General features: G+C 40.2%; 3 protein-coding genes across 4 annotated transcripts in view; 2 read left to right on the top strand and 1 right to left on the bottom strand.

Moving 5' to 3' along the window:
- The first annotated feature begins 598 nt into the window (after positions 1-598).
- Positions 599-7,071, top strand: LOC311506579 (uncharacterized protein). The gene is made up of 7 exons (XM_084570585.1): positions 599-698; positions 3,608-3,687; positions 3,803-3,910; positions 4,036-4,189; positions 4,911-5,045; positions 5,957-6,151; positions 6,258-7,071. The coding sequence occupies exons 1-7, from the start codon at positions 614-616 to the stop codon at positions 6,383-6,385; spliced, it is 885 nt and encodes a 294-aa protein (XP_084426711.1). The 5' UTR covers positions 599-613; the 3' UTR covers positions 6,386-7,071.
- A 1,815-nt stretch (positions 7,072-8,886) lies between these two features.
- galnt7 (UDP-N-acetyl-alpha-D-galactosamine: polypeptide N-acetylgalactosaminyltransferase 7) overlaps positions 8,887-19,604 on the top strand; it is a 15,858-nt gene continuing 5,140 nt past the window's right edge. The window contains exons 1-9 of one of the 2 annotated variants that reach the window (XM_084555624.1): positions 8,887-9,612; positions 10,993-11,104; positions 11,533-11,848; positions 14,221-14,387; positions 15,996-16,126; positions 16,293-16,372; positions 17,849-18,031; positions 19,214-19,331; positions 19,420-19,542. In XM_084555624.1, coding sequence (XP_084411750.1) covers positions 9,490-9,612; positions 10,993-11,104; positions 11,533-11,848; positions 14,221-14,387; positions 15,996-16,126; positions 16,293-16,372; positions 17,849-18,031; positions 19,214-19,331; positions 19,420-19,542 — 1,353 coding nt within the window. In that variant the 5' untranslated portion in view covers positions 8,887-9,489. Of the gene's footprint in view, positions 9,613-10,992; positions 11,105-11,532; positions 11,849-14,220; positions 14,388-15,995; positions 16,127-16,292; positions 16,373-17,411; positions 17,595-17,848; positions 18,032-19,213; positions 19,332-19,419; positions 19,543-19,604 lie in introns of both variants that reach the window. The other variant, XM_084555625.1, reaches the window with a different exon arrangement.
- Positions 19,459-19,604, bottom strand: part of LOC311495929 (uncharacterized protein) — a 24,718-nt gene continuing 24,572 nt past the window's right edge. The window contains exon 9 of the mRNA XM_084555606.1: positions 19,459-19,567. Within this exon, the coding sequence (XP_084411732.1) occupies positions 19,515-19,567 (53 nt within the window). The 3' untranslated portion in view covers positions 19,459-19,514. The remainder of the gene's footprint in view (positions 19,568-19,604) is intronic.

Here is a 19,604-nt window from a genome sequence, read left to right as displayed (position 1 = left end):
GTAACTAGATAGATAGATAGATAGATAGATAGATCTACATAATTGGAAAGAAAAAATCGATATACAGAATATTTACAAGAATAATACAATTATTGAATATTAAAATTAGATTACATCTAGTCTTTTCAATACACTTTCTGTCCAGCTATTTAAAACAAACTTGTGTGGGAATTTCTGAATGAGAAATGCTATATAATGTTCAAACCAGTTGAAAAATAAAAATAACAATATTCAGTGGAAAATTAAATGTACATAAATTAATAGTATAGCTATTTGAATCTAATCCGAGGTCCGATCTTTTTGATTAAATGTGATTTTCTGCTGTGGGACACAAATAGCATTTTACCAAACATAGATGTCCCACATACACAGAGCTCAGCTTTGCGTGTGCTTAGTCACAAAAGTGTTCAAAAATATCGCCCACGGGACACGTGAGACCGCATGTGAGTTGCCAGCTGTCTTGGACACATCTAAGCACCTCAGCCAATCAAAATACCCCTTGCCATGTCTCCTCCCGTTCTCCTAGTTTGAGCTCCCCGCAGTCAGCTGCTGATGTTTACACAGGAACTGCTTCAAGTTGAACCACACTAGAGGTGCCACCCGGAGACTGTCCATGAAAAGGAGCGCAGAGCCAGGCCCGCTACTCCAGCACGCCCCGGAGACGAAGAGGGCCTGCTGGGGGATTCTGATCAGCCAAGGTCGGTATTCTCACACACACGCCCGTGTGTTTTAAATATATACTATATATTAGGGCTGTCAACGCTAAAACGGAATTTTTTTATTTTTATTTTTATTTATTTTTTTATCATAACGCGTAGTTTGGGAAATCGGGAAGCGATGAAAGCATCATTAACGCTGCGGGAGAGCGGAACCTGCAGTGTTGTCGTAGTACATCATTTCGCCTGCGGAGGGCAGTAATACACCATATTCTGGACAGTGTATGTTATTGTTAGCAAGCATGTGTACACTTGCGTGTTGGTAAGAGTATTAAGACTTTAAAAATATCCGTCAAAGGAAAATTTAAAACATGCTTTAAAAATGTGCAATTAATTTGTGGTAATCACGCGTTAACGTGCGATAACTATGGATATCGTGCAACCACTCAATACCTATTGACAGCCTTAATGTAACACACACACACACACACACACACGTTCACATTGTTCCAATGCAAGTTGCAAGTTGAATGAGACAAGACCCTGTTCAGACCTGGAATTAAAATGCATCTATGCCGATGGACATCATCTAGTCCACAACAGAATATTTTAACAGATGTTGTCTCTAATGGGTGCATCACAGCAGGAAGGTTCTGGGTTCGAATCCGGGCCTTTCTGTGTGGAGTTTGCATGTTCTCCCTGTCTCTGCGTGGGTTCTTTCCGGGTACTCCAGCTTCCTCCCACTGTCCAAAGACATGCTTGTTAGGTTCATTGGTGATTCTAAATTGGCCGTAGGTGTGAGTGTAAATGGTTGACACAACATGTTTTGGGGTGGAGTTGGTTCTGTTGGATATTGCTGCAACCAGAAAACACAGTCGTTTAGCTAAATGACTTACTGATATACCGGCCACTGTATTAACCTGAGGTGAACTAACCAACACCATCGACACAATAACAATATTTCATGTACAGCACCAGGTGTCATACGCTTGCCAAGTTCTTGTGTATCACCATAGCTCCCAATTCCATTCACTTTTATTTGATTTATATGGTGTGAATAACAATACAAACTGGACCAAGATGTTTTAGTCCCCCGGCGGTTTAGGCCTATGGCAGCGTCACTAAGGGATGGTTCAGTATCACCTGTGCCAGCCCTAACTATAGTCTTAAAGTCTTAAGCATAATCTTAAAAGTAGAGAGGGTGTCTGCCTCCCAAACCCAAACAGGGAGATGATATGGTACTGTGAGTTTTGGAGTTAGGCCTGTGAGGGCCTTGTATGTAAGGAGCCAATGCTCTCACTGCAGCATTTTGAATCAGTTGGATGCTTTTTAAAGAGATATTTGGACAGTGCTGTTTCTATACTATGATGAACTCTAAAACCTGACTGAAACTATTCAAACAAACCCGTTCCCATTTAAATGGTCACACAACTGATTTACAAATACTTTTTCTAGAATTTTAGAAATAAAAGGAAGGTTGAATATTGGTCCATAGATGGCTAAAACAGTCCAAATGTTGATTAGGTCCTACAGAAGTTTCTATTTCCACTGTACTTCTTTGAGAGCTGTCAGAAGGATGCCTTGAGTTTTTTCTGTATTGCTTTTCAATTTTGTCTGGCTACAGTGCTCTTGTTCCTTGTGTATCTTGTGGTAGTATTTCTTTTCCAATGTCTCCAAAAGGCTTTAATGCTTCTTTAACAGCAGTCCACATGCATTGTGTCCAAACAATATTTGCAACAATACACACAATCCTCACCAGAGAGAAGCTAGTCTTTCCACCGATCTCAAGAACTGCAAGACACAGAGAATTTTATAGTCAGCATGTCAAAATTTGTGTGTATGTCTCAGTAGTCCATCAAATTAAAAAACAATTGACATATTGCATATGTTCGATAAGGATTGGAAAATTTGGAAATACTAAATCTTAAAACTGTCATCATCCTCCACGTTCCTATTGACCTGTAGCATAACAGCCTCACACACGATCATCTGTATCTTGATCTGTATTGCATGCTTAGAAAAAAATAATTAAAAAATTGCACAATACATACTGCTCATCATCTTTATTTCAAACTCTAAACTCTATGTAGACTGTATCAGACTGAGGATCAGCTTACCGTGTACCTGACTCCTGAAAGCACTATATTGTTACCGGGCCGAGTTTAAAACCGCCCTCTAACATCTGACTGAGCCTGACCTATGTACTAAGACACTTTACAAGCCTTTATAGCCCTGGGGTATAATCCACAAAGTGTTTCTGCACCTGTTTTCTGGCACAAACCTTGAGTTTCTCCCCGTCACTCAGTCAAAAACAATGATTCTGTTTTAAATTTGTGAGTAATTAGGCCTACACCTTTGCATCGTGTACAGCTTAGCTCCATGTTTGTAAACGCGTCCCTTTCCTTCATAGAGTAAGAAAAAGCAGAAGGTGTGGAGGTCCTTTCACTTCCACTTCATTCAAAAATGTCCTATATCTACCAGTGGCTGGATGTGCCATGGGGAGATGGAGATATGGGTATGTAGAAGATACAGATTCTGTGTTGAGGAGATATTTTTCTCACCATCTAAATAAGTGGTTATTCGACTGTTATTTCCATTGGTAGCTTCCAGATTTGTGTGGTTTTAGCGTGTTTTAGGCTTTAGCTTAGATCTGCTTACTCCCGCAACTGTCGTTTAAAACCCAGGCCCAGTTCTGCTGTAAAATAAATAAATAAATAAAAAACTAATCTTTATTTCAGACTGTCATAACATGGGACTGCTCTGGCTCTTAGCAGCTGCAGCAGTGCGGAACGATGTAAACACAAATAAAAAACTGGTAAAAGCTAAACACATACAGACTACAAAAATAGATTTAGAAAGGGTTCGCGAAACTTGTGCAGTGGTGATTGTGCATGTTTTGTTCCCCTTCAAATGCGTTTGAGTGCATTTGCTTGTGTCTTGTGTGTGTCCAGGGTCCTGGGCAGATCGTTCTCCTCTCCATGAAGCAGCTTCTCAGGGTCGATTGCTTGCCTTGCGCAATCTGCTGGACCAGGTAACCCCCTCATATACACACACTCAGCAGACAAATGCAATACAAATGTGACAGTATTGTCATGTCACCAGTAACTCACAGTTAAGTTAAAGTCAAAACTTCTGTTATGTTTTAGGGATGTCAGGTCGACATCGTTACCATCGATAATGTAACGCCTCTCCATGAAGCTTGTCTGTCGGGACATGTAGCATGCGTCAGAGCATTAATAAATGCTGGAGCTAATGTAAGTATCCATACCGAAACCGCTGCTGACTGTGTGTCCACTCTTTTGTACATAAATATGTCTGGGTTTTAGGATGTATTGATGCTGTCTTGTGTTGCTCACAACTACAGTGTGTGTGTGTCCAGGTGAATGCTGCTACCATTGATGGTGTGACTCCTTTATACAACTGCTGCGCCTCTGGAAGTGTTGGCTGTGTGGAGCTGCTGCTGCAGAATGGAACACACACGCACACCACGCACACACACTTCCCCTCAGCTCTGCATGAAGCCTGCAAAAGAGGTAAATATGCTTATCAGAAATGTTGAATGTGGTGCATGACTGAACAGGCAGAGGTCAAGTGTAGTTATGAAACAGTTTTAGTTTGGTTGCCTTGTTCAGTGATTCCATACAAGATGGAATTAAATATCCTACAGCAGGTGACAGCTGCTTCTTTCTGCCGCACACTAAATAGTTTCTGAACTACAAGACAAACACAATTAACAGCAGAATCTATACCAGGGCATTGTGTACTCTAATAAACCTACCGTTGTTACTGTGTTCAGCCTGTTTATGATAGGCCGTGTGGGCAGGCATCAACCTCAGTAGGAAAAGAAGAAGTCACCAGTATTGCTGCACATGTGAGCAGTCACGATAAAATTAGGTTTATTTCTCTTCTTTGCAGAAGAGGGGTTATGTGTGAGGAGGGGGAGAATGGGAAAGTCTCCATCTCCCAGAACCTTACACTTTTAAAACAGTCTATTTCTTCCATGTCTGGGTATATTTACATTTGCACCACTATATTCTCTGTTGTGTATTTAAAAAGGAATTGACATTTATAGCTCTGACAGCAATGTCTGACTTTATGTTGAGAGGCCATATCTTGGCGAAAACCTGGTGGCAGGTACAAAGGTACGGCTCATTAAGATAAAAACAACAGAGATAAAATAAGTCACAAACAGCAACTGCTAATATTTAACTGGAAGGTTATGTATTGTTCATCATTGTGTATGTATGTGTGCAGGTAATAGCCAGTGTGTAGAGTCCCTGCTGTCCCATGGAGCAGATCCAGACTATAAAGCGTCAAATCTGGGCTCTCCTCTCTATGTGAGCTGTCTACACCAACACCCAGCCTGCACAAAGATTCTGCTGCACAGAGGTGTGTTTAGTCAGCTTCCTGCCATTTAAACTTGTTGCATGTCTGGGTAACATCCTGTACCAGGAACAGGTGTCAATGGCTTTACATGGACCAACATTGTTTCAACGTTTTGGCTGAGAAAACAGATTAATATATCTAACATCTCTTATTGGTCTTGAGTTGTGGAGAGAAATGAGTCTCAGAATGGTATTTTTAGACATGTGTATGTATAGGAAGATTTTCTAAATCAAAAAAGATACATATGTAAAGTATTCATATTTATTCTCATGTCTTTAAATTGCTTGGCGTATTTAAAGTAGAACATGCGTTTGTGAGTGCCCAATACCCTGTAAATGTTTACATTATATACTGTATGGTTATACACAATGTATATACTCACACATTCTTGAACACATTTGTAAATCTTATTTCTGAGCATTTTTCTCTATACAGAGTGGTTTAAACTATATGATGAGGTTCTATAAAAATAATTTCATCTAAATTCCGTGAGGATGCCACACTGCATGACTCTGTACCGCAATAAATCATAATTTGGCTTTGCCGTCTGGTAGCAACAGAGCCAGCACACCACGTGAATACTTCCCTGTTGCTGATTGGCTGGAATAATATTGCCGAAGAATACATTTAATGCAGTGTCAAACAGTCGTTCAGAACTTTTTTACTTATTAGCCAATAATAATAATGATTAAAAAAAAAGAAAATGTAATGACCTCATGTCTTCTTGGAGCCCTGCATGGAAGACGGAAAGTGGCTCTGTACTTATACAGTTTATAAACAAATTTATATTACTAATATGCTACACACACACACACATATATATATATATATATATATATATATTGCATATATTAATATAATTTATTACATTTTTCTCTTTACTCTGTTGAACTTCACATCCTCATCCCACGTAGGAGCCGACGTTAATATTGGAGGAGGAGGAGGGGACAGTCCTCTACATGCAGCAGTCAGACAGGACAATGCAGATCTGGTGTCAGTGTTACTGGACTACGGGGCTGACGTCAACCTCAGAGATGCTAACAATCAGCGGCCACTGGAAGTAGCGCCTGACGGTGGGAAAACACAAGAGATGTTGCTAGCATTTGAAGGTAATATCTTCTGCTGCAGTGAGTCAGTGTCGATGCATGGAACAACTTTTATTTTAAACTGAACCTCGTCATGACAGTAAGAGGATCCAATTTTGTTTCCACCTAGTTTCTCCGCGGAGTCTCTGCCAGTTGTGTCGTCTCCAGATCAGGAATCTGTTAGGGCGATCCAGACTGAAGCTGCTCCCTCTCCTTCCTCTTCCTTCGTTGCTAACTCATTATCTGGAGCACACATAGGATGATGAGTTTCTTTGAGTTTTTTTCAATGAAAGTATGGATGTAACACATTCTGTGTTAACGTATCATCACCATGGTTTGAACTGTTTAATGAGGTTTAGCTAGTACAAAATCCTTGCATCAACATACCCTGGAGATGCCACTCTGCTTTACACTGTACTTACACTGAATTTGCCTTTGTATTGCCATAACTGGAACAATTATATTTTAAATGTTTCGTCAAATGTGAGGTGATTACCTGATAGAGACACCTGCTGCAGACTTTTAACTCGTGTCACTAAATATTGGTTAAGCAAAGTATACAGAATATGCAGAAATTAAAATAAACACTGGAACGTAATTTCCACTGCATAGAAGGTTTTTCAAGTATATGTTTGTATGTATTATTCACCTCAGTGACCATTATAGCAGCTCCACAGCAATGAGCATGGAGGACTACAATGTTATCTTACTACAACAATATGTGAAGCCATTTATTTGGTTATGTTTATGCATCTCACTCTCGTATAATACTATTTAAATATTGTGTACATAGATATAAACAATATATATAGATTTAGATAGATAAGCTTAAATGACATCTGAGAGGTGTTCCTGTACATACATGTATGCGTGGTCATGAAACTGACAAACACAACAAGTTTGTTACATAATAATATATATATAGTTGCACGAATAAATTACATAAATATGTGCTTCAGTGGGTTGATTTTTACACCTTAGTGCAGGCATGGGGGACAACTACGGCCCACAGTCAGGCTCCTATCTTACACTAAATTCTTTTTTTTTTTTTTTTTTACAGACAGCCGTCATTGTCAAACAGAATGAATAAATCATACAGGTTTACACAGGTTCAAGACGCACTTATTTTCAGCTCATGTTGGTAGCACCACTGTAACTCTGTCCGACTGTGTGAACCATGCTGTGACCCCTCCTTGTTTCTGCTAAGACCTCTGCAGAGATGGAAATTATAACTGAAACTGTAATACCATACAAAACAAACAATGCATATGGCAAGCGAGCAGGGACCGAAAAAGTGAAGCAACTCCACACTGTCTTGAATGTCTAAACAGCGGCCCTTGAAGTGTGAGCCCGTGAGTCCACTTGAATGAAAACATTAAAGCAAGCTGCAAAGTGACCATGTTAATCGCTGTGCAGAGAGCAAGGATATTATTATGTATCTGGCTCGTCACACTGGCACAGAGAATTGAATCAGATATTAAATGACAACTGGAGGACAAGGAAGAGACTTGATTTTTCTTTTTTTAAGTCTCCGATGAAAGAACAGATCTTTTGGAGAGGAGTTGACGATGACAGGAATTTAACATGAGAGCTGCTTGATCTCAAAAACTGCAAAAGCTGGGTTACTGCAATGGTCTATTTATTGTTGTTTTTTGGATGCAAAATAAAATTATACACAATTTTACAAATCAACAAACATCCAACCAAAAGGAACAAAATTACATACAAACATGGCAACGTATAATTCATTAGAAAAGGGCAGAAACGGCAACAAAAATGTTATCATTAGAATGAAGTCCATTAGTCCTACTACTACGTTGCAATGAAAGTGCCAGATTGGTTGCTGGGTGTAAAGTTTTTAATGCTATGAGTACTCACTTTACACACACATTCGGTCAGGGCCATTGGTTTCCTGAATGTATAATTTTATGCAGTTCCTACCTTTAAAGAGCACAATATTTTGAATTGTTAGAGAAAAATAGTTATGGAAATTGCATTTCTATTAAAAACTGAATATGTTTTGCAGTTTGAGGTTATAGCCTCTTGTGACTCCAGTAAGCCCAACTAAATTTACAGATTATTTTTAGTAACAGCTTGGTAACACAAAGCTGTAGGTGTCACACTTCCTTATTCGGAGCGTGACGGTATGCAAAAACAGCTCGTCAAAATAAAAGCGAAGTCATTCATTCACTCTGAATGAATGACGAATAAACTCCAGTGAAAACTGATAAATAATAAATAACCAAACATAACCAAATACTCAATTCTTGGCCTGTTTCTAAATTTTCAATTCCCTTCACCCTGATAGTACAAAGCGATCAGGACCATCCAAACATGGAACTTCAAAATAAAAGCCCCTTAAATGTATTGTGTTATAGATATTTTCCAAATCATTTGATACTGAATTCTGCAGCAAACTTCCCGTTTCCACAGACTACTTCAAATCCGTCTCGGGATGTCACCCAGGAAATAAGATAAGATTGCAAGCAAGGACATGTCTGGCAATGATCCACCGTGAACACGAGCCAAAATTCATTGAGTGCCTTTTATTCCACCCCTATGACACGAGCACAAAACATTCCTTTGGAGGTGACAATGCACTTACGTGTTACCTATTGACAATGGCTCGACGCCTGTTGCTTTTTGTGTGAACGTGGTTTGCACCATTATACCATTATGTGTATATTAAATTGTAATTATCTGTTTTGTTTTTGTTTTTTTGTTGTTGTTTTTTTTAACAAGATGTCACCTCTATATTATTATGTGACCCGGGCATTGGAGGAATCGAGTAAAAGTAGATGACCCGCACACCTCCGCACTGTTGTAATTTGAAAAACCGGACAAACCTCTTGTCTATCCACACCTAGTTATACCTGCTTTTTACATGCCAGCATTACTGAACGCAATTTGAGCATTTAAACCCCGTAATATTAATAAAATTGTATGAATTTGAGAATAATTCATAATGTGAGGCAACATTTCTTATCTGTGCTGCCAGTGTTAAGATGTCCCGCTGAGCTGGGCTGAGCTCCGGTGTACCGCCAGGGGGGGTGCTGTTCCGCCGGGGTAACGCCAGATTCAGCAGTACCCGGTCACACTACTGTACAAGAAGGAGACCGGATAAAAAACAGGACAGGCGAGACTGCCACCAGCCAGGTGTAGTTTAAAATCGGTTTTTAGTGACAAGTGGCGGCCGCTGAGTTCATACCACCACCGTTGTTCAACTCACAACGTCGGGAACTTACGAGTTATTTAGCCGCCTAGCTGTCCTTCCTGCCAGCCGGTGAGCCCCGACTTGGAGCGGTGTCGGCTAGCCTAGCTTAGCTGTTGGAGGTACTGGCTGTCCAGGAAGAGCTCCCAAGATGAGGGTGAAAGTAGGATTCCTTCTGCGGAGTTTGCTCATCGTTGGAACATTTCTGGGCTTGGTGGTGCTCTGGTCCTCTCTGTCGCCCAAGCCCAGCGAGGATAACCCATTTGTGAAAAGGGTAAGTTAGCAGCAGCAGCAACAGCAGCAATAGCAAACCAGTTAACCCAAAAATGTGTTAACAGAGAAAAGTGCACGCAGCGTTAGCACCCCCCTCCAGAGCTAGCACGAACCTCACCAGCACGTCAGTATACAGCAGCCTTTACGTTTAGCCCTTTACGTGTATGTGTTCATCAGTAAAGGCATCCCTCAGCAACAAGCACACGTTTTTATTCTTTTGTTTCTACAATGGTTGTCATGGAGATTGGTTACTAGCGCAACACCGCGGCTAGCTGTTGAGGAATGTATGCCGACGTAATATTTGATGTACAAGCGCTTATTCCTCGTTTGGTACATGTTTTTGGCTGTTTTTTTTTTACGTTTTCCTGTGAACACAAACAGTATTCCTAAATGTCACAGGTTTATTCCAGGATACATATCCGCATATCCGTCACCGTGTTGTCGTCATGCGTCCTTCAAGGCGGAACTTGGGAGTTGCTGCAGCTGACAGCTATCTCTTTACTGTCCGACATCGTGTTTGCAGAGTATTAAAAGTGCCCCGTGCTCAGAAACGTGTGGGTGGGGAGGCTCATTTCTCATTTCTCTGACCAACTGATGTTTTGTAAACCCACAGTCCAAACTCCAGAGCTCTTAACATAAGTGAAAGGTATGTGGATAATTAAAAGGAAAGGCTGCAAATCTATGCACATGAGAACCTGGAAAAGCATGACATTTGGGGTATTTATTTGTCAATGTAACTACTAATCATCTCAGTTCTACTATAATCTAGAGTAATCTTTGCTATAGTGCCCTAGTATATCTTATAAACACTTTACATATTGTGTATATTGCAGCACAAGGACACTGTTCACACCTGCCATTAAAATGTGTCCATGGGGATATGATCACACATAGACAGTGTCCTCTGTGCCCCCCCAAATTACACACAGTGGGTGTTTATTTGCATATTAGACACAACTGAACAGTGGTCATTACAAGACACATGTGGAGATACAGTCTTATAGCAGGTCTGAACAGGAGTAGCTACACAACAGTTAGACAACAGCCTGCTCCGCTCCAGTTCAGCTGGTAGCGGTAATGCAAAAGACTACACAACAACGGTCTCGCCATATAAAGCAATGGAGAGGCATCAGTGTACACTGCATGGAGGATATTCAAGTCCTGAGGGAAATCAAATCCCAAAAGAGAGTACTCATCCCTCCCTTTTGGTGATTGTGGTCATTTTAATTAATCCTCCTGATGATGCACTTGACTATTTTCTGCTTGACTAACTGTGTCGTATCATCCTGCTTCACTGCCACTTGACCTGACGTTGGTCTGTCGCTGTTTTATTGTTGTTCATTCAATTTCTCTAATTTCCATCTGTATTTCCATCATACAGGAGGACAGTTTGCTGCCCAAAGGGGATCCAGCAGATCATTTGAAGCCTGTGGTGCCCTGGCCTCATGTGGAGGGAGTGGAAGTCGACCTCCACTCGATCAGACTCAAACATGGTGAGAAAGGGGAGTTTTGTTTGTGAACATGCCATAAATAAACTTAGCCCCCATATACATGTACAGTAAGATTTAATAAAGTCTTTTAGAAGGTTTACGAGGTTGATTGTTCCATGCCATCAAAAACAAATGATGTTAAAGTAAATGCAGTTAAGCTATTATGTACATCATTAAAGTTTCTCAAGCCTACAGTGAGTTTGGACCAATAGATTACTTTATCATCATCTTAGCTATGTTTATATTGCAGATTTTAAACACAAATAAATTTAGAACATATACCTCTGTTGAAATCTTTCAAATCTTTCAAATCTTTGGTATGACTGTGTATTAGCTTAGCATTTGCTATGTTTTTAAAATGGTCTTAAATACAGCATTTTCCAGAAATTGTCTATTTTCTCATCTTCTTGGTTTTGTGTTGTTGTCTCCAGGAGGGGACGACAATGCCCAGGACCCCAACCAGCAACCCAACCAACAGGTGATCCAGCAGCAGTATGTGACGTTCAGGCCACACACACACGCTTACAATGCCCCGATCCTGAAGAAAGGTACCCTGGGAAACTTTGAACCAAAGGAACCCGAACCTCCAGGTGTCCCAGATGGTCCCGGAGAGGGAGCTAAGTCATTTGTCCTGGGTCCAGAGTACAAAGACTCCGTCCAGGCTTCTATCAAAGAGTTTGGCTTCAACATGGTGGCAAGTGATATGATTTCACTGGACAGAACAATCAGTGACATACGCCACGAAGAGTGAGTACTGCTGTTTACACTCAATACAGATCTTGCTTCATTTAATTGTGGTGTCAGCTCAGCATCACTGTTTATATTCTTATGACCACTACACTTTACGGAAACAGTTTAGCGATCCCTGTCAGATCATATATCACGTAATTCAAGCACGGGGAATGTTTGGATAATCAAATACAAGCTTACATGATGCTAGGATAATTTAGATCACCCTGGGCTGTCTTCTTGTGAATGAACACCTCCAGTCAGACTGGCTTAAATATGAAATAGTGAGAGATGGCTTTGATTCAGCCTTTTTCAAGAGTTATCTTAGTCGGTGTGAATGCACACACACATTGTTTGTCTAAGATACACCAGTAAGGTGTGACTGTTACACACCCAACTGAACAAGCTGCCTGTAACCGGTCTAACACAGTCACACAATTGTTGAGCTCAATCTTTCACATTATAGACAGCGTCCTGACTTGTTAAGGATTATTGATATGTTATCAAATAATGTATAGGATGACCCAAAAACCATTTATATGGTGTGACATATTGTGATTGTTATTATAATGTGTTAAATAACCTGTTCCTTCCATGAATTTGTGCCAGTGTTCCTCTCTCACCCCCACTGCCTCACAGGTTCCTGCAACATGCAGGGTGACGCCTTACCAGTCCAGAGATAATTGTAACTGTTGGAACTATTTTAGGCGCTCTCTTATTGTTGTAGAAATCAACTCAAGGAGCATTTTCAGAGATTGCAATGCATTTGTTTTTTTTTCCACCACACACTTCAGTTGTGTGAACTGCAATAACTTAGTGTGGACTAGAGGCTCTATTGTGCAGCGCTGCCTACCTAACATCAGCCTGTAGCTGGGTGATATGGCCAAAATATAAAATCCCATTTATTTATTTTTTTTTTCAATGCAGTTCCCAGTATTAAAAATGTTTCTGTCTCAGAACAAAAGTTGACAGCATCATTGACACATTTACAGTTGTCCTCAGCCTGCTGGTCCAGACATCTGTAGTTGACTAAAACAATTACTTGTTGAGCTTGTTGCGCTGCAATCTTCTCTCCTGTTTGTTGTACAGACAGGGCAATGTGTGTGGGCAGCAATTGCAGGTTGATGGTTCATATTTGGGATTAATTGTTTTCATCATCTTTAGTCAAGCTTCAACTATGTAAATGGGTGCCACGTCTTTTACCATATGAAATGCCAGCCCTTCTGTAATTTCCCTCGATGTTCCTCGATAGATAGATAGATAGATAGATAGATAGATACTTTATTGATCCTGAAGGAAATCCAAGCATCCAGTAGCAGTAACATACATTGAACATACATTAGAGTTAACTTATAACACAGTAACCATACGCTGAAATTGACCTGAGATAAATGTAAATTTAAATTTAAATGTAATGTCGGCATTACTCAAGCTGTGTTGACTGGTAAAACTGACTGAGAGGGCACTAACTTCAGCTTTGCCAGCTTTGCTTCAGTTTATTTATTTTTTCATATTTGAATTATTCGAATCAGTTCAACATATTGGCTACCCCAACCATCATGGGACACTTTTAGGAAACATCGGTAACGACACAAGATAACATGGGTCTTAAACTCCTACCACCACAAGTAAATGTGGAAACTAGATATGCCTACGTTATCTGTCGCCAAATTTTGAAGTATTATGTAGACCCCCGCCAATAACATACTGTAGAGGGTAAGGGAGGAGCGTAATATGAATGTAATAGCCAGGTTACATAGCAGTCTCTGTCTCTCTCATTTGCCCTCTGTCTGTGTCATGGATGTATTTAGAGCTGCGTGTCTGTGTGCCTGTAAGACAGAGGCCAGGGCTGAGCTACACTCAGCGAAACCACAACTTGTGTGTATTCACACATAATCCGGCCAAGCAAAAGCTTTCTGCGGGGTGGCATTTATCACAAAAGAGTAGTGTGAAACACTTTTTACCATGGATCAGTGTTACCAGCAGAAACCCTGATCTACGTAACATGATCGACTCGCACAGACTGATGGCCAGGTCCTGGTTGATAACGTGGTTGCTCTTTGCAGTACTGCATTTAACCATTTTCACACTCTCTCTGAAGCCTTAGACATTTCTAGGCATTACGTAAAAGAGTTGCAAATGTCTGAATCGGTCTGATCAGACAGTTTGGAAATAAGTAAATAGAACTGAAATTTAAGGCAAACAGTGGAAACCAAGTATCTCTTGGCAGGTTGCTTTTTTAATACCTTTCTCGGTTTTACAGATATGTAACCACAAAGTAATGTTTGTGTAATTATTTATCTTTGGGATTAATTTAGTTCCTTTTGCAGTGTGATGAACCAGATCCATAACAGATCCCAGATCCAGTAACTTCACTCTCATCTTTCCAGGTGCAAGTACTGGCATTATGATGACAGGCTGTTGACGTCCAGTGTGGTGATAGTCTTTCATAATGAAGGTTGGTCTACACTCATGAGAACAGTCCACAGTGTCATCAAGAGGACTCCCAGAAGATACCTGGCTGAGATCGTCCTGATCGATGACTTTAGCAACAAAGGTGGGTTTGCTTCTTTTCTTACAGTGATGTTGGATGTAATGAAAATATAATTTAAGATGCACTGTGATTAGATCTTGAACAGTTACACACATAGCACCTGTTACAGAACTGAAGTTATGAACAATAATAAAATAATAAAGTGCTTTATAAAGTAATAGAAGCAAATAATATCCAAACCATGAAACCACCTACAGAAAACAGTCATGTATTCAAGAGCATTGTTTAATAGGATGATTTATAAATTTGACCAGCCAAGCCTAAGTCTACAGTGGTCCGATGAGATCGATCTATGAACAAAAGAGGATTTCTCACGCTATTCCCTGACTAAATTAAGGAAGCCCTAGGCAGTCAGTCTTTAACATTTTTATTTATTTTTTTTAATGATAAATGTAGATAGTATGTTTGAGTGAAACTGTGATAAATCACCTGCAGCAGTCAGTTCAGAATGTAACACAGATTTTATTTTAAATCGAGAATTTATTTCCTCGTTAGTCTAAACTCAGGAATCCATATTCGTCAACCTGTGAGTTGGGAATATACCCACAGTTCTCATTGAATTGTGGGTTAAATAGATTTTGACATTAGGGCTGCAACCAATGATATTATTAGATTATTTTCTGAGTAGTCATTTAATACTTCCGTTAACTTACCATTATAAATAACCATTACTTCAAGTGCCAGTCAATTTCTTCTCCCCTTTGTTACTGGTGGGTGATATCAGTCAGAATGGGCACTGTAAACACTGTGGTCTATAGGGCGCATATGTGTGTCTCTACAGGTATTCCATCCATAATGCTGAAATAGTGAACACTGTAACTGTAGCTTTTTGTCACCCACATATGTTAAGAAATGCACATAAGATAATCCTTATGTGCACTGCAACCATGTCTTTGTCTAATAACAATCCCAAATAATGTGGAACTAAAAATTAAACACTGAACTCACAGTACAAGTTTAAAGGCGCACTCATTACTCATCACACCAAGGCAAACAGCCTGAGTGTTTATTCAAGAAGACAAACATATCATTTGCAGATTCCCTAGAGGAATAGGAGCCCTTAGAGAAACAAGGTTCTCTGCTCTGACTTCCTGTATAGTCTTTTTTAAAAATTCTTATTTCTTCATTTGACCCTGGCACAAGGAAACTTTCCCCCTTTTTGTGTCTTACTGGAGTTTTAACATTTACCGACAAGCTCCTGTTATGTATGCTGGTATTTAAAAAAGTGTCTGAGGTAGGGAAAGCTTGAAAGGAGTGAGAGAGAGAGATTTCTTTTTAGAGTGAGGAGAGGGATGTGTAACCTTGAAGAGTATTGTTGTGTGATCAGAGCCAGCAAAATCAATCAAGTTCAAGTTACACAAAGTCAGCTGTTGTCGTGGCTGGGATGCCCGCATGAAAAAATCAGAAGTAGAGGCAGGCGGACAGAAAACAGTTTTATTATTTTGTCCTTACTTTGACTTCTTGTTTATTGGTTGATTTTGTAAAGCACTTTGGTCAACACTTGTTTTTTAAATGTGCATTATGGATAAGTTGATGGAGATAAAAGGCAAAACAATGCCAGCAGTCAGCAACGTTAAGATCATAACTATGCGCGTCTGTGTCTGTGTGTAGTCCATCTGAAGGAACGCTTGGAGGAGTACATCAAGCAGTGGAACGGCCTTGTAAGAATATTCAGAAACGAGAAGAGAGAAGGACTGATACAAGCCAGGAGTATTGGAGCCAAGAAGGCCACTAAAGGACAGGTATCTTCTCATCTGTCAGATCCCACGGCTGCACTCTCACTGCAGCTGTTGTTGAATGTGTCGCAGACAAGGATTCTAACTCAATGCCCTTAACTTAAACTAGTTAAGTGTAGCGGTAGCACGGATCCGAAACACACACATATCCAAGTGCTCTTTTCTGTTTTAGGTGCTGATCTACCTGGATGCTCACTGTGAGGTTTCAGTCAACTGGTATGCTCCACTGATTGCTCCTATTTCAAAAGACAGGTAACACACGCAACTATTCATCCTCAGATACGTGTCAAAGCTTTACATTTATTTAAAAAAAAAAAGAAAAGTGGCTGTTATCCAACTGCTTATTAAACTGTAACTTTCTTTTTCTGATTGTACCCTTTTCAGGTGAAGACAAAAGCCAGGTGTTAATTAGTCTTTTTTTTGTTCAGTGTGAAAGAGGCTTTAATAACAATATGTTGGTAAATGATGGCATGTGGTGTTTTTTTTTCCCACATCCACATTTAGCCCAGCTGAGTGGTAGTGGGGGAAAATACACCAGCAGCCAAGACTATTTTGCAGAATAATAATAATTGTGCCAATACATTTCATTTAATTAAAAAGGTGAACAGACCAGAGCTAAATTTACAAAATTGTTTTAATTAATTAATTCAAGCCTGAAAAGAAAACAAGAAGTTGTAATCACACCCGTAAGATGCATCTTATTTGATCCAGTAATTAATTATACGTTCTCCTTAATTAGCCACGAAGTTACCATCTCTTGAATAGATTTCCAATTAGTTCCTAGCATGTGAGCCACAGTCCTGATTTAGTCCGGGACACTATTTAAAGCTAAAACACTTCTGTTAGATGTAGTGATGTCTGAATTCCATATAAACTCACTCGCCAAAACATTAGGTACACTCGCGAAGAGGAATGCATTCTAATGTAACAGTCCTCTGCATGTTCTTATGATGTTAAAACCGATTCATTCAACCGGATGATCATTTTGGAGGATGTAATTTATGGTGAAACTGGAATCGTTTAAGCACAACAGTGTTTGTTATTTAGCGCACTAACTAAATTGAACTGTCAAAACAATAGGAACATGTGTTGAAAAAACACAATACAATTCAGTTTTACTGCAAAGTGAAACACAGCCTTCAGTTCTGTTAACCTTCACAAAGTTGAGACTTAGTGCAGGACTGTTATATTAGAATGCATTAGTTTTCACTAGTGTACCTAATGAACTGACAAATGAGTGTATATATTGGAACATCACAAGGTTTGTGTGTTTTTGTATGTCTGTATGTAGGACAGTGTGCACAGTACCGCTGATAGACTATATAGATGGTAATGAGTACAATATGGAGCCCCAGCAGGGTGGAGATGAGGACGGCCTGGCTCGAGGAGCATGGGACTGGAGCCTGCTCTGGAAGAGAGTACCACTTAGCCAGAAAGAAAAAGCCAAGAGAAAACATGTCACCCAGCCTTACCGGTACATTCCCGCAGCACCCCCCATGCAAAAACTCATCTTTGTTTTTTGTTGTGTTTCTATCTCCCATCCCTCCCAACCTGTCCTATCCTACACTGTGTCTTGCTCTGTACTGGAACATCCCACCCCATGTCTTTGTGTCGTCACTGGCATGGCTATCTGTACCCCCCCCCCCCCCCCCCCCCTTCACGTACACCACCCCTACACTTCTTCTCCCCATGTGTCTTGTATGCATGGCCTCACACTCACCCTGTCAGAACTGTCTGTACCGTGCCTCTGATCGACTCCATCCACGGCCAGACGTTCAACATCGAGCCCCAGGGTGGAGGAGACAGCGACGGCTTTGCTAGAGGAGCCTGGGACTGGAGCATGCTTTGGAAGAGAGTTCCTCTGGGAGACAGAGAAAAAAAATTGAGAAAAACTCACACTGAGCCATATAGGTACAGAAATCTAGTGCCTCTTGAATAGTGTCAACACAGATGACAAAAGTGTCACAACTAACCTGGACCATTTCTTATGATAAATCTGACATTTTTAACAACTGGTGCCTGAGCTAATTTGTGACAAAACTGTTAAACAAATTATTTCGAAACATTTTTGAGTACTTTTCTAGAAGAATGAGCATAATGAGTCAGTTTTTTGCATATCACTACTAACCAACTAAACCGAATCTCCTGCTGATGAGGAGTAGCGTGTCCTTCCCCTTTGGTTTAATGTTTCCTCTACTGGAAGTCAATTGCTTTCGCCAAAGTTCATAGTGCGCTTTGTTTGTTCAGTGCAGCTGCATTTCCAATCAAATGTTTTCCATGTTTAGTACGTCTGTGAACTTACTTTTCTTTTCTGTCCACTTTAAATTCAGGAACTTAATGGGCTATGGCAACATGACTGCATTACCTTCAATGAGAGAATAGAGGGTCCTGATGTAAATGTCAGGAGGGTTCATGTTGGCGAATCTAAGTGGTAAAACAAAGGCAGCTGGACTTGCAGAGATTACTTGAAGACATTGCACTTCTCATCCAAAAGACTTTTTCAATTCTAACTGAATAATGAAAACCCCAGGCAATGGCTGTCTTCTAGAAACTCAAGCGAGCTCTGTTACCATTTGGTTAAACCATGACTTGGGTGACTGATCATCTTTAGACATTTTGGTTTGGGATATTTTATCATGCAGGAGAGCTTCTGATGTGAATTGAGTTCAGACTGGGGCACTATCACCTCCACCTTCCTCCCAACCATCATCTCTTGTTCATTCATATCTTTCTGTCAGACCTGTCAACTTTGCTTTCATTCTTTCTTTCTTTTCTTTTTTTAATTTCTCATTGACTGTTTCCCAGTCTCATGGTCTGTTCTGTGGTTTCTCTTTTCATTTATTTCAGTTATTTCATTCGCCAATGAAATAACTGAAGTATTGCTTTAAGGCAACGTAGGTAGCAATGTTTAGACAGCAGTTCACTGTTATTTAATGTCTTGTGCTTTAAAGAAAAGCTTTATCAGTTTGTTTTCACCAGATGCCTTCAAAGCTAAGTAACTTTTAGCGTGAAGAAGACTGTTATAATGCACGTGTTTAAACGTGTGTTTGTATTTCTGATCTCGGATCCATTTGTCTGTTTTTATTCCCGTAGATCTCCAGCCATGGCCGGAGGTCTGTTTGCCATAGAAAGAGACTTCTTCTTTGAGCTGGGTCTGTACGACCCTGGACTGCAGATATGGGGAGGAGAAAATTTCGAAATATCATATAAGGTAGACATGGAGTAGATCAGTTTAAAGACACTGAGGATGGCGTCTCCATGCCTTCTTTAAAACATTTGATTGTTGTCTGTCTATTTAGATCTGGCAGTGTGGTGGCCAGCTGCTCTTTGTGCCGTGTTCTCGTGTTGGCCATATCTACAGACTTCAGGGTTGGCAAGGCAACCCTCCTCCAGCTCATGTTGGATCCTCGCCCACTCTGAAGGTAAAATGGCTCACCTCTGAAATACCTGTAGCAGAATAAAGCATCAGTGTCAGTATAAAACT

Source organism: Chelon labrosus (genome assembly GCF_963514085.1).
Source record: "Chelon labrosus genome assembly, chromosome: 2".
In the NCBI taxonomy this organism is placed as follows: Eukaryota; Metazoa; Chordata; class Actinopteri; order Mugiliformes; family Mugilidae; genus Chelon; species Chelon labrosus.
This window is presented reverse-complemented; position numbering and strand designations above follow the sequence as displayed.